Raw genomic sequence first — 13,814 nt, forward strand, 5'->3', positions numbered from 1 at the left:
ACAATCTGCATCAAAAAAAGAAATTACTCATTGCCCGACGCCGCACAATCACTTTCAGTTTCGTTCTTGAGTGAGTGAGTGAGTATGGTTTTACGCCGCTTTTAGCAATATTCCAGCAATATCACGGCGGGGGACATCACAAAGAGGCTTCACACATTGTACCCATGTCGGGAATCGAACCCGGGTCTTCGGCGTGACGAGCGAACGCTTTAACCACTAGGCTACCCGACCGCCCCAGTTTCGTTCTTGGAGTCAAAGAGGCACCCGAGTTTATATGGGTCAGCGTTAGTGATAACTGAGTTGACGGCGACTAGCACAATGTGAATTGTAAGCAGAAGTTAACTTAAACAAGCGTTCACTGTAACAAAAGTGACTTAACCAGCGTTGATTGTCACCAGTGTTACCTGTACACAGCGTTCATTGTAACGAAATAGGTATAAATACGGACGACAGACAGTCACAAATCATTCTGTTGCTGTCTGATAAACTGACTGCTTATTCTCTCAGGTGAGAAACGTTACTATCTTCTACTATGGTGAATCTTAACTATATAAAATTACCCTGTGCAATATGTGCAAGTTTTATTGGTAACTGAAAATGTTATACTTGATATATTTTCATTGTACTAATGCTGTGAATAGATTATGTCAATTCTGTTAACTTTATTAATTTGTTTACCTTCTGGAATATGTATCATGGCTGAAATGAATGTATCTTGTGTGAATACTCTCTCGGGTAATGCATTAGTGAGAGTTTGTCGGGTATACCAGATTCAATCAACCGCGGAATATGTATCGTGACTAATGTTGTACATGTATGTATCTGTGTAATTATTCTATGTTATGTTGTACATGTATGTACCTGTGTAATTATTCTATATTATGTTGTACATGTATGTATCTGTGTAATTATTCTATATTATGTTGTACATGTATGTATCTGTGTAATTATTCTATATTATGTTGTACATGTATGTATCTGTGTAATTATTCTACATTATGTTGTACATGTATGTATCTGTGTAATTATTCTATATTATGTTGTACATGTATGTATCTGTGTAATTATTCTATGTTATGTTGTACATGTATGTACCTGTGTAATTATTCTATATTATGTTGTACATGTATGTATCTGTGTAATTATTCTATGTTATGTTGTACATGTATGTACCTGTGTAATTATTCTATATTATGTTGTACATGTATGTACCTGTGTAATTATTCTATGTTATGTTGTACATGTATGTATCTGTGTAATTATTCTATATTATGTTGTACATGTATGTATCTGTGTAATTATTCTATGTTATGTTGTACATGTATGTATCTGTGTAATTATTCTATATTATGTTGTACATGTATGTACCTGTGTAATTATTCTATATTATGTTCATCTGATGTTTATCGTTTATATGTACTTCTACAGCTGATTGTAAACACTCTCTAGCATTAGATTGCAAGCGTTCTATTGTTGACTGATGATGTTACGATTCTGTGGCTGTCTAATAAACTGACTGTTTGTTCACTCAGGTCTTGTGTTGTGTGGGTTGGTCGCGTACACCGGTACTTCTGATGAGCGAGCTGATTCCCCGACTCTGTGTAATAATAATAACGTCAACGAGATGCCGGCACCGCAACATTCCAGTGAAAGTAATGCAGAAATGGTGTCTGATAATACCCGTCTGTCATCCAGTTGAATCCAACAATCATTTGATACCCTAATTACACAGAGGCAATGTCTCCGTTTCTCGAGAACACTTTTCCATAACGCGATCTTACAGCGATAATCGTAATTCTTAGTGAGATATGGGAGTTGTGACAGACAGTCGTGGTGCTGTGCACTAATTGGCCTGTCTAGCCATGGACATCAGACCGAGGACCTTAAGTGTTGTTTGGGGCATAGAACGGAGACATTAGCGAGAGAGTGGTAGGTATTTACCAGTATTTGTGATGTGTTCAGCAACAGGTACCGACCTGTTTGACAAGGCGTTCCACACCTTCACAAAAACTGTAGCTGCAGCTTCCGTATTTCACCTCCCTCCCATCCTCCAACCCCATCCCCACCCCCATCCTCCGATCCCCATCCTTCCATCCCCGCGAGGTCCCTAATACCCCGTGATATAACTGGAATACTATTCAATCGGTGTTAAAATCAGAACTTACTCACTCATAACTCGGTAACTGATTGAACAAAATGTTGTTAAATTAAGGTTTTGAAAATGTTTTTGAACGATACGTGCCATCTTTATAAAGTCATTTGTACCGGGATTAAAAATATGTACTTCAAATAGTGGTAATTGTCGTTGACTTATCTAATTGGATTCAGTTGAACAGTTGACTTGCCTTTGCAAGTGTTTGTGACGGGTGACATCGGTGGGGCAGGATACGCTCATCCTTTTGCGAACACATGGTATCATCTCTATTTGATTTCATAAACACATGCTCATGATGTAGTCGGAATCTAGTAATGGACTTTGAAAGAGATTTTCTTATGAATGATTTTTGTTTTCGTCAATTTTATTTAAATTAATAGAATGTTGATTCTCATATATGTTATGAGCAGTAGCTATAAATAAAAGAAACATCGGAATGCGGTGGCAGGGTGTTCATCTCATGAACTACTCATCCACACTGAACGTTATGCTTAGCTTCACTGATCAGAAAGATTGGGCAAGTTTTGAAATATCCTAGCTATCGACCAATACTTCTTTTCACGTGTACGCCTACTTTATTCCACTATGAGGAAAAACTATACCCCTGTGTATCCCAATACTGAGTCAAACTTTATGAAATTACATTATCTGTTTAATAATAAAGATAAGTTGATCATGCAAAACACGTATATGTGTATGATTGTTTGTGTATGTGATACGAGTAATGGACTCGCTTAACTTCCGGGCGAAAGTACCTTTTCTATATATTAAATTTAACTTGACTGAGCTCATATTTACTAAATCATTTGCTTCGACTGTCATGTACACCAGTGCATATGGATGATATGATAAAATACATTCCTTTCATATCCCGAACATCAGAACTGTCTATATTTATCAAGCTTCAATTGTAAATTGTCCATTGCCATTTCGTAATGTTATGTGACAGGGAGACGGAGGCAATAAGTGGTTCATGTGCCCAATCACGTTGTCTTTTTTAACTGTATAATATGCTTGAAACAAGAACAACAAAATAACAGACGATGGCAGCCTTTCTAACCAACGAACTGTAAACGTCCATGTATTGAGTGTTTCCAGCATATCAAAGACGTCGACGCTGCCCTGGTCACCAGTAAGGACGAAGGTCCAATGATACCATTAATTCAGAAGATCTTTTGCCTTTCCTTCAGGAGCTATTGAGACCCCAAAACGTAAGGACAATATCTTACTTTGTGTCGTTGAAAGAAATCAAGCGACCCCAGACACTTTTGCTGATGGATTGCTCTGCAAACAGTAAGTGCCCACAGTATCGACTAGAGAGTATAGTTCTTGATATTGTAATGAAACGTTGGACCAGATCCGAAAAAAAACTTCACGAATGAGACAAATACCGCTTGTTCACGAATTTGAAATTTGCTAACCAGGGAATTGATGCCTTAAATTTAAATACATTTTCAGACAAAGATCAGTTTTCCAAAATGTCCAACAATGTTTCAAATTTCAGGAAACATCGAACAGTCATTTGTACATTCATTCCCCTCTTACTCAACTTATTGTATGAAATAATTATTAGGTATAATGTCAGTATGTAGCACCCGTTACTCACTCAAGTGATTTTATATGAATAACAAGACTGTAGTTATTCTTATTTCCCCCTGACAGACGCATTGGAATATTAGTGAATCAAAATTACGAGATACAAGGTCAAATAGGTCAACAATTATGAAAGTGGTTTTAATTTTGTTTTTTTAATATAAGCTTCCTGCTTTTCAATACACTTCTCACATCGATAGTGAACCTTTTCAATTCCTGTCAGGAAGAAGCTTTCTAAGGCTACCCTGAAAAATCCATTCACGGCAGCTTTGAGGTCATCGTTGTCGTCATAGCGGTTTCGAACCCACATTGTCGCACAGCAGCCTTTGCAAGTCCAGATGTGAGAAGAGGCATTATCATGAAGTAGTAGAACTCCAGCAGTCAGCACCGGTAATCGTCTTTTGACTTTCTAAGTAATGAACAAGGAACAAAGCCCTTTGCATCCCCGAATACAATGGTCATAACTTTCTTCACTGATCTTGAAGACATGAATTTCTTTGGTACCGGAGAAGTGGAATGGTGCCATTCCATGGACTGACGTTTTGACCCAGGATCATACTGGTAGACCCATGTTTCATCCCCCGTAACTTACTCTTTTTTTAATTTGACGAAATCCTCCTAAATTAGCTCTAGGTTTTCTCTGGGAATGTCAGTTCTTTTTTTCCTTAAGATCAGAATTTAGAACCTTGGTACCCAACGAGCAGATGTCTTATTCATCTGTATATGTTCAGGAATCATAGTTTCAGTGGATCCAGGGCTTCGATCTGTTGCCGTTACCAACTTGATGCAACGTTACAGACAGACAGGGCGGACCGCTGACAGGCCAAGAACAGGCAGACCCATGGTGACCACGCCCCATGATGACCGGTACTTGCGTACCTTGCACCTCCGAAATCGCTTCCTGACAGTGACGTCATCGGCGACAAATGCCTTAGGTCACAGGGTTAGTCGACAGACAGTGGCCAGGAGAGTGGCAACGACGTGACTGGCAGAGGGTTGTCTTCACTGACGAAAGTCGATTCTGTATGTTTAGGGCTAATGGAAGACAACGTGTTTACCGCCGAAGGGGTGAACGAACGGCGGCGTGTTGCGTGCAGGAGGTCGTACCATATGGTTGAGGGAGGGTCATGGTGTGGGGAGGGATCTGTGGGCAGGAGAGGACACCGCTGGTCAGCATTACATGGATAACATTCTTCGTCCAGTTGTCCTACCTTTTCTCATACAGCAGCCACGTGGTGTCATTTATCAGCATGACAACGCTAGAGCCCATACAGCCAGAATTGTCACTAACTTCCTCGCAGCCAACAACGTCAATGTCCTGCCGTGGCCTGCACGCTCATCCGACTTGTCCCCGACAGAACACCTCTGGGACTTGATGGATCGTTGTGTTCGACAACGACCACACTCTCCTGCCAACCGGCAAGAACTGATCTTGGCCCTCCAAGAAGAATGGCGTCAAATCCCATGTGACCTCATCAGACGACTGACTTTTTCTGTGTGTCGAAGAGTTTTTGCGTGTATTGAGGCATTTGGTGGTCACACACGCTACTAATGACTTGTTATTGAACGTGAGCGATTGTTTATGTACTCTGCCTATTGTCCATGATTCTGAAAGCTCGAGTTTTGTACCACACCCAACTTTGGGGGCTCTGACGTCATTCTCGGTCGCGGTGTTATTGTCATTTTCAGTTTTGATTATGTTGATATATTGATCTTCTCAATACACTTTACTTCATGCATGTATGTTTTGTTGTTTTTGAGCAAGAGTGATTTCAAACTCTGGTAAAGTTTCTTTCGGATGTCAGTTTATATCAACGTCTTTTCATTGTAAGATTAATATGTTCTTTCTTTAAATGAGTTCTCATTTTACAGTTATAATTATATCAATGCAGCGCCTTGGCATGAAACCAAAAAACATTAGGAGATTGAGTATCAGAGTTTGAAAATAAACATGACATTCCGAGTAGGCATCTGATTGATATCAGTCATCATATACTGCCGACAGAACATGAGGGGACTAATGAAATGACAGCGAAGAAGTAATGACGATACATGTCTGTAACATTATGTCGGGCGTGTAGATCAATATCTGCTGTGTCCATACTGGAGATTAACGTGCGTATAGTTGCCCATGGTATTACCTGCCATTCCGCCTGAAGAGCTACTACCCCTAGCTGGACCACGCTGGTGGGTGCTAGGTCTCTGGCGTACACTGTCCCTCCGAGAACACCCCACAGAGCGCTCTATTGGGAACATGTCAGGGGACTGGGCGGGTCAGCAATGTCCCTCGCACATACTCGGTGAAGAAGTAGGCACAGTGTGGTCTGGCATTGTCATCTTGCAGTTCAAAACTTCTGCCGATAATTCTAGCAAACGGAAAACGAAAAGACGGATGACTTCAACTTTCTGGTAGTCAACTTTCCCTTTATATCGAGCAGTGTTCCAGCAGCAGCAGCAGCAGCAGCCCTTGGTGTCTAACGTTTCGGGTAGAATCGAGCATGTTCTTTCCACGAATATTTCAAAGAGCGTCACGCGCGCCCAGCTCATATGTTGTTTGATCAAGGTTTCAGCATCCATCGCCTCAACAAAGCTTACAAAACGTTTTAGTGGTAGACATGCGGAGGACATTTCCACATCAGTGACGTATCAGTTATAAAAGTTATGTTGGAAGCAAGTGGCTTGTGATTATGTTGGATTCCACCGGCGGGGCAGGACACGATCACCTTACCGCGACCACCTGGTATCATAACCAGTGGATAGAACACATGCTTCTCGTACAACGGACGATTGAGAGTTCTCATAATCATACACATACTTTGGTGACTTTTAGCTAAATTGTCCACTCGAGCGTACAAAATGACACTTGATACCCATATGAATACTATGATGAATCCCACACACCCATACATGCCCCACCACACAGCCCCACCCCTAATTCCCTCACCCACAACCACACAACCCCATCCCTACTCCACCCACCTATAACCACACAACCCAACACCTAACCGCCTAACCCCCACACCCACAACCACACAACCCCATCCCTACTCCACCCACCTATAACCACACAACCCAACCCCTAACCGCCTAACCCCCACACCCACAACCACACAGACCCATCCCTACTCCACCCACCTATAACCACACAACCCAACCCCTAACCGCCTAACCCCCACACCCACAACCACACAGCCCCACCCCTACTCCACCCACCTATAACCACACAGCCCCACCCCTAACCCCGACACCCACAACCACACAGCCCCACCCCTAACCCCGACACCCACAACCACACAACCCCATCCCTACTCCACCCACTTATAACCACACAGCCCCACCCCTAACCCCGACACCCACAGACCCATCCCTAATCCACCCACCTATAACTACAAAATCCAACCCCTAACCGCCTAACCCCCCAACCCACAACCACACAGCCCCACCCCTACTCCACCCACCTATAACCACACAGCCCAACCCCTAACCACCTAACCCCCACACCCACAACCACACAGCCCCATCCCTAATCCACCCACCTATAACCACACAACCCAACCGCTAACCGCCTAACCCCCACACCCACAACCACACAGCCCCATCCCTAATCCACCCACCTATAACCACAAAACCCACGATCACACACCCATGCTCTTCTCCTCATTTTTTGGCGGCTCTCTTGGCAGAAAAGGCGACAGGGGGGAGGGGGTGGGGGGGAACTTCACGATTCATTCGTTCTAATATGACACCGTCAATATTTCTCAGTGAAGAATGTTTTTAACTTGATTGACTGAGGTGATCACCTTTTTATGATATTTCACGTCTCGTCCATCTGGGAGTTAAAGACAGTGAAATACACACGGTGCTGATGTCAACCATGTGCTATTTCGTCATTAGATTAGTGACATTAGGCTCCGTAGTCTGCAACAAATGCTACGTCCCTGGGCAGTGCGATTGAAATAAATTCATTAAGCTGATGTTAAACAAATATGTACCGTCGTGAATCATCTAGACCTCGTCTAGTACTTGCATCACTGGATACTGTTAAGTCTCTTGAATCACCTACGAAATTGGTAACATTTGACACAGGTGATCAATATTTTCACGATCTTTACTTAATGCGTAAGCAGTAACATGCGTTCGGAGTATTTTATACAACATATTTACAAGTTAGAAAGACAACGAATGGTAGGTTTAAGGCGCTGCTAAAGAAAAGTGCGGTTGATACAATAAGCCATGTGTTCAAGGAGAGATGTTTTGACTGAACTAGGGCTCGGAGAACTTTGGTGATCCTGTCGACAGATCACGCACACATTTCATTACCTGCCCACTCTATTTGTCGACAGAATGTGCTCTGACTCAAATGTGAATATTTAGAAGAGAAACAGTTTGAAGATTGAAATACGTTTATTCGGCATTACGAAGGACTTCAAGTTTAAATCATCCATCAAAGGTCAGCGGTTGCACAATGTGACACGATTGAACAAGTCGCCATCAAAAATCCAATTTGGAAGGATAAAAACGGCATCTAACAATCCTTCAATTTAATGCAGTCCATTTTCAATTTGATTGTGCCCCGGAACTCTATCGTAGTAAATAAAGGCTGCTGATGTTGCAGGCATGTCCCGTTAAAGTGAAGACTCAACTCCAAATGGCTGATTAATGTGATTATGTCTCAACATCAGGACAAGCGAGAGCCCTTCAGAGCATCTTGCATGTGGAGGAGTAAGTGAGTGAGTTGGGTTTAACGCCGACATACACAGTATTCCAGTTATATCACGGCGTGTCGAATTAAAGTGGGAGGAAAGCCTAAAGTGATGCAGTTCTTAGACGTTATCAACATTAGTTAAAACTACAAGGAGGGGCATGGTGAAACCTAGAATCATGATACAGTCGAACCTGGATTCGAACACACAATCTGGCCCAAGGGACGCAACTCTGCAGAGCGAAATGACGCCTGGGTCATCTGTTCCCCCGCCTGTCTAGGGAAACATCGGACGTAGGATGGCATGTAGGAGTGTGTGGGTTTATTGTCAAGTTTAATACGTGACATGTTTTATTAATAAAGTTCAATACATGTCCTGATTTATTATTCAAGTTCAATACATGGGGTGTTTAATTAATCAAGTTCAATACATGACATGTTTTATGAATCACGTTCAATGCACGAAATGTTTAATAAATCAAATTCAGTATGTGACATGTTTTATTAATCAAGTTCAATAAATGGTATGTTTTCTTATAGGTATGAGCAAGACCACAATCTTAATATTGTAACTTGCAAAAGACCGCATTCCATTTCTAGTAGCGGCATTCACAGTAGCAGCAGCAGAAACTGTTGTAGTAGTTGTCTTGTAGAGTTGTGGTAGTGGTCGTGTTGGTAGTGACAGCAGTAGTAGCTGTTGTAGTTGTTGTCTGGTAGAGTTGTGGAGTAGTATAAGCTGTAGCTGTAGTTGTGACGTCACAGTTTCCCAATCCGATGCATGTCCGGGCATTTAAATTTGTACTGAACTTCGAAGAAGTTTGCACAAAGGGTAGTGCCTCTCGGAGTCATCTGTCGCAGCTGACCAGACTGCAGTATTACTTCTTGCAGGTGTTGCACTGACTACACGTGCATTTCTGCTTTTGGCGCTATGACGTCACATGTCTTGGCCGAGCACGGAAACCTTTACGAATGTCGTTTCAGGGCCTGCAAGCTTCACGTGGAGGGTAAGACTGACATTACGGGCGTGTTACACGTTTATCTCTTTGGCGGAACTCACGACCACGTGTCTTCACGTGACATCTAGTTATATTAGGGCAAGGATTTCACAGCAAAACAAAGTGATTAAAAAGATTATACACTGCTGTCCCGAAAGATAACACATAAACCAAGAACCCCCCCCCCCCCCCCCCCCCCCCCGCCAAGTTGTAACAGCTTCAAGCATTGTAAACTTTGAAAGTATGAACAGTGCACCAGGTAAATAGGGCATATTGATAGGTAGATGTATTACTTGAATCAACCAATGTCGTCATGAACAATCACTGACATTTGATTACATTCATTCACAAAAGTCCTTGAACTATATCACTTCCCAGGGGAGAATTTTAACTTGATATCTACCCATTACGTGTCTCTCAGCTACATCAGTTATGGTTACCTAACACTGCCCATTCAAACCTACATTATATATTTTGAAAATAACAGGTGTTGGGTGGCGTAAGGTGTGTGGAGGACAACGATGTAATTATCATCGCCCTCAGCGACGTCGACCTGACGCTGCTGATGCTGCTTACGTATATTTATAACATGTTTCTGCAAGCACAGTGATTCTCAACAAAAGGTCAAACGAATTTGTCACAATTATGTTGCTACTTTGCATGCGACATGTCATCTGTGAGGCCGAGATGTCAACAGCGACCAGTTGATTTGTCGGTGGCCTAAGTAGCGGACTTGTGATCAAGAAAGCTGAGACTCACGTCTCAGTCAAACTTAATCCTTTAGAAAGGTCAGCCTAAGAATGTGTTGTCGGAAACAGTATGTCATAACTCTTTAGCCAAGATCATATTCAAATCTGTGACAGCTCCCACGGATAGCCGTGGCATGGATAGGGTTTGAAGAGTCAAACATCAACGTGGATTTGTTACTTTTTAAGTTGAAATATTGCGCGACACGCGGGACCCTCATGTTAGAAAAATCATTTCGATATTATTCAGGGTTGATGCTGAAGCTAGATACAATCCCATGTGTATTGAGCAATGTACATAAGTTTATATGCCTTGCATTTACATTCACAATTTAATGTGTGTATATCGCTTTTAACCAGTGGGTGGGTTGGGCCTAATGTCATATTTTAACAGTATTTTATGTCAGTTAAATGTGCACATACCAGTTTGAAGCAGGTCGTATGGCTTAACCACTGTGGTGAAACCCACAACCACGGGTACCCTAATGCTGACGGAATCTGGATAGATGATAAAAGATAAGCGAATCCTGACACACTTAAGGGGCGTAACTCTGCACAGGAGATTGAGGCGCTTGAGACTTGATCACCGTGTCCCCGCATCAGCAGTTGTGTTTATAGTTAACTAACATTTATAACATAACAGTATATAAGTTTCATGTTTCAATAACAACAATGTGTAGATATTGTTTCATATAAAAGAGGCGCCATATTGAAGATCTTTATGACACGGATGGCACTTCAAAGCACCGGTCACAAATTTAAACTAGAGCCAGTGTGACAACACTGAAACCTCAGTACAACATAAAGCCATGATGTGCCAAAGAAGGACATCTCGAGAGCGTTATCGTTCAGAAAGCCAAATCCTTGAAGCTGCCTGTGACAAAAAGGTTTCTGACGCTGTTCACGCAGAGAAGAGTCTTTGTAGCTCGGCTTGCACTTCCTGGAGAGACGGGAGAGTAGCGCAGTGCATGCTGGGAGCAAGCTATTTGTCATTAGTCAGTCATGAGATCCCAGTTTTATTGGAAAAAAAATCAAATTACAAATGAATTGAGAAAAAAAGTTTGTTTCTTCAGTTGCTCCCAGGATAAGGTTCGATGTACTCTGGTCTTCCAAAATAGATCCCTTGTTTGTTTTTTTAAATAATCAACCGTAGAAGTGACGTATTATTATGTCTAAATCTGGTCACAGTCTATTAAAAGGGCGGAATTTATCAATAATGCCAATGTGTTCAACGCCGTTTTTTACATTGTACCAGTTACGTCACACAGTGTCATCTTATTGTGGGAAGAAAGTCGTACACGTTTACAACTTGAATGAAAACTATGGAAACGGACACGCACATGCACACGAATAATGACACGGACATACACATGGAGACGGACACGGACAATGACACGGACGTCCATACGGACAATGACACGCACATGCACACGGACAATGACGCTGACACGGACACTGGCACGCACATGCACGCGGATAATAAGACACGTACACGGACAATGACGCAGACACATAGACGGATAATGACATGCACGTGCATACGGACAATGACACGCACATGCACGCGGAGAATGACGCTGACACGGACAATGACACGGACACGCATACGGAGAATGACGCAGACACGTACACAGACAATGACGCAGACAAGGACAATGACGCAGACACGTACACGGACAATGACGCTGACACGGACAATGACGCAGACACGTACACGGACAATGACACTGACACGGACAATGACGTGAACACGGACACGGACAATGATGCAGACACGCACACGGACAATGACGCGGACACGCACACTGACAATGACGCAGACATGCACACGGACAATGACGCAGACATGCACACGGACAATGACGCAGACACGCACACGGACAATGACACAGACACGCACACGGACAATGACGTGAACACGCACACGGACAATGACGCGGATGTGGATACGAACAATGACGCGGACATACACACGGACAATGACGCGGATGCGGACGCGCACACGGGCAATGATGCAGACACGCACACGGACAATGACGTGAACACGCACACGGACAATGACGCAGACACGCACACGGACAATGACGCAGACATGCACACGGACAATGACGTGAACACGCACACGGACAATGACGCTGACGTGCATATGGACAATGACGCAGACACGCACACGGACAATGACGCAGACACGCACACGGACAATGACGCGGACACGCACACGGACAATGACGCGGACGGGCACACAGACAATGACGCAGACACGCACACGGACAATGAAGCGGACACGCACACGGACAATGACGCAGACACGCACACGGACAATGATGCAGACACGCACACGGACAATGACGCAGACACGCACACGGACAATGATGCAGACACGCACACGGACAATGATGCAGACACGCACATTGACAATGACGCAGACACGCACACGGACAATGACGCAGACACGTACACGGACAATGACGCAGACACGCACACGGACAATGACGCAGACACGCACACGGACAATGACGCAGACACGCACACGGACAATGACGCAGACACGCACACGGATACGGAAGGATCATAATGACAAAGAATCTTGGAAACCTATACTCTTTCAGCGAATCCACGCTTGGAAAAGGACGAGACTCTGCACAGATCAACACTTGAAAAATTGTCTAATTTTTGCAATAAGATTATGGCTACATTTAGGAAGTAAATTGTATGTTTGGATAGTACTGTATGACTCTATATTGTGTACGTATTCTGTATGTATTTTGTATGTATTTATTTGATAGCACAAAATGCAGATCTGTACATGTATATAAACTGTACATAAAATATTTTAAAATTGCATTATACATACAGACGGGGCGGTAGGGTAGCCTAATGGTAAAAGCGTTCACTCACGCCGAAGTCCCGGGTTCGATTCCCAACATGGGTACAATGTGTGAAGCCCATTTCACTTGATATTGCTGGAATATTGCTAAAATCGGCGTAACACCATACTCATTCACTCCTGCCACAGATCTGGGCCTGAATGTGATACAGTTCAGTTCTGCCACCATGAAGTGCAGTGAGACCCGTTTATACCTTCGTGGACAGCAATCGCAGCAGAGACAGGTGTTCAGGCACTGGAGTCACCACTGTGATAAAGGAAGAAACTGCAGCTTTACCCATAGAAAACCTTTCAAATACAAAACGTGTTTTTCCTCATAACCCTATCTTTTAGATGGCCATTTTGTATCCGAATATAGTTACGTTTCTAATATTCGACCAGTATTCATCTCAAATGGTTTGGAACTATTCTGATGTTCTGAAACTAGGGTGCTGCTTCCATCAATGGAGATGACCTTTATTGAGCTAAAATCGTCTTCTCTGAAATAAATGTAATTAAAGTGGCTCGGAGACTAATCGGAACCTCTTCACCCACCATGACCTACATTAGCCCTACACCAGCCTCAGACGTGGCTAATGTCCAACGTACAAAGATGAAAACCCTACTTTCTGGACAATCTACAGCAATTATTTCGATCGAAGTGTTCCGGAGTATTTCGCAAAATACTAGTCTATACCAGCTCTCATTATTGAGTTCGCAGACGACAAATTTCACGATGTGTAGATCAAGCATGATC

The 13,814-nt window shown here is 43.0% G+C and overlaps 1 protein-coding gene across 1 annotated transcript; it reads left to right on the forward strand.

Moving 5' to 3' along the window:
* The first annotated feature begins 11,749 nt into the window (after positions 1 to 11,749).
* Positions 11,750 to 12,766, forward strand: LOC139463691 (serine-aspartate repeat-containing protein F-like). The gene has a single exon (XM_071244947.1). It carries the CDS (start codon positions 11,750 to 11,752, stop codon positions 12,764 to 12,766), a length of 1,017 nt encoding a protein of 338 aa, XP_071101048.1.
* Positions 12,767 to 13,814: the final 1,048 nt, after the last annotated feature.

Source organism: Haliotis cracherodii, unplaced genomic scaffold (genome assembly GCF_022045235.1).
Source record: "Haliotis cracherodii isolate W230 unplaced genomic scaffold, xgHalCrac1.p SCAF_16, whole genome shotgun sequence".
NCBI lineage: Eukaryota > Metazoa > Mollusca > Gastropoda > Lepetellida > Haliotidae > Haliotis > Haliotis cracherodii.

Bases quoted from the DNA above. Each gene is read 5' to 3' on its own strand.
- LOC139463691 (XM_071244947.1), top strand. From the start codon at position 11,750: ATGCACGCGGAGAATGACGCTGACACGGACAATGACACGGACACGCAT.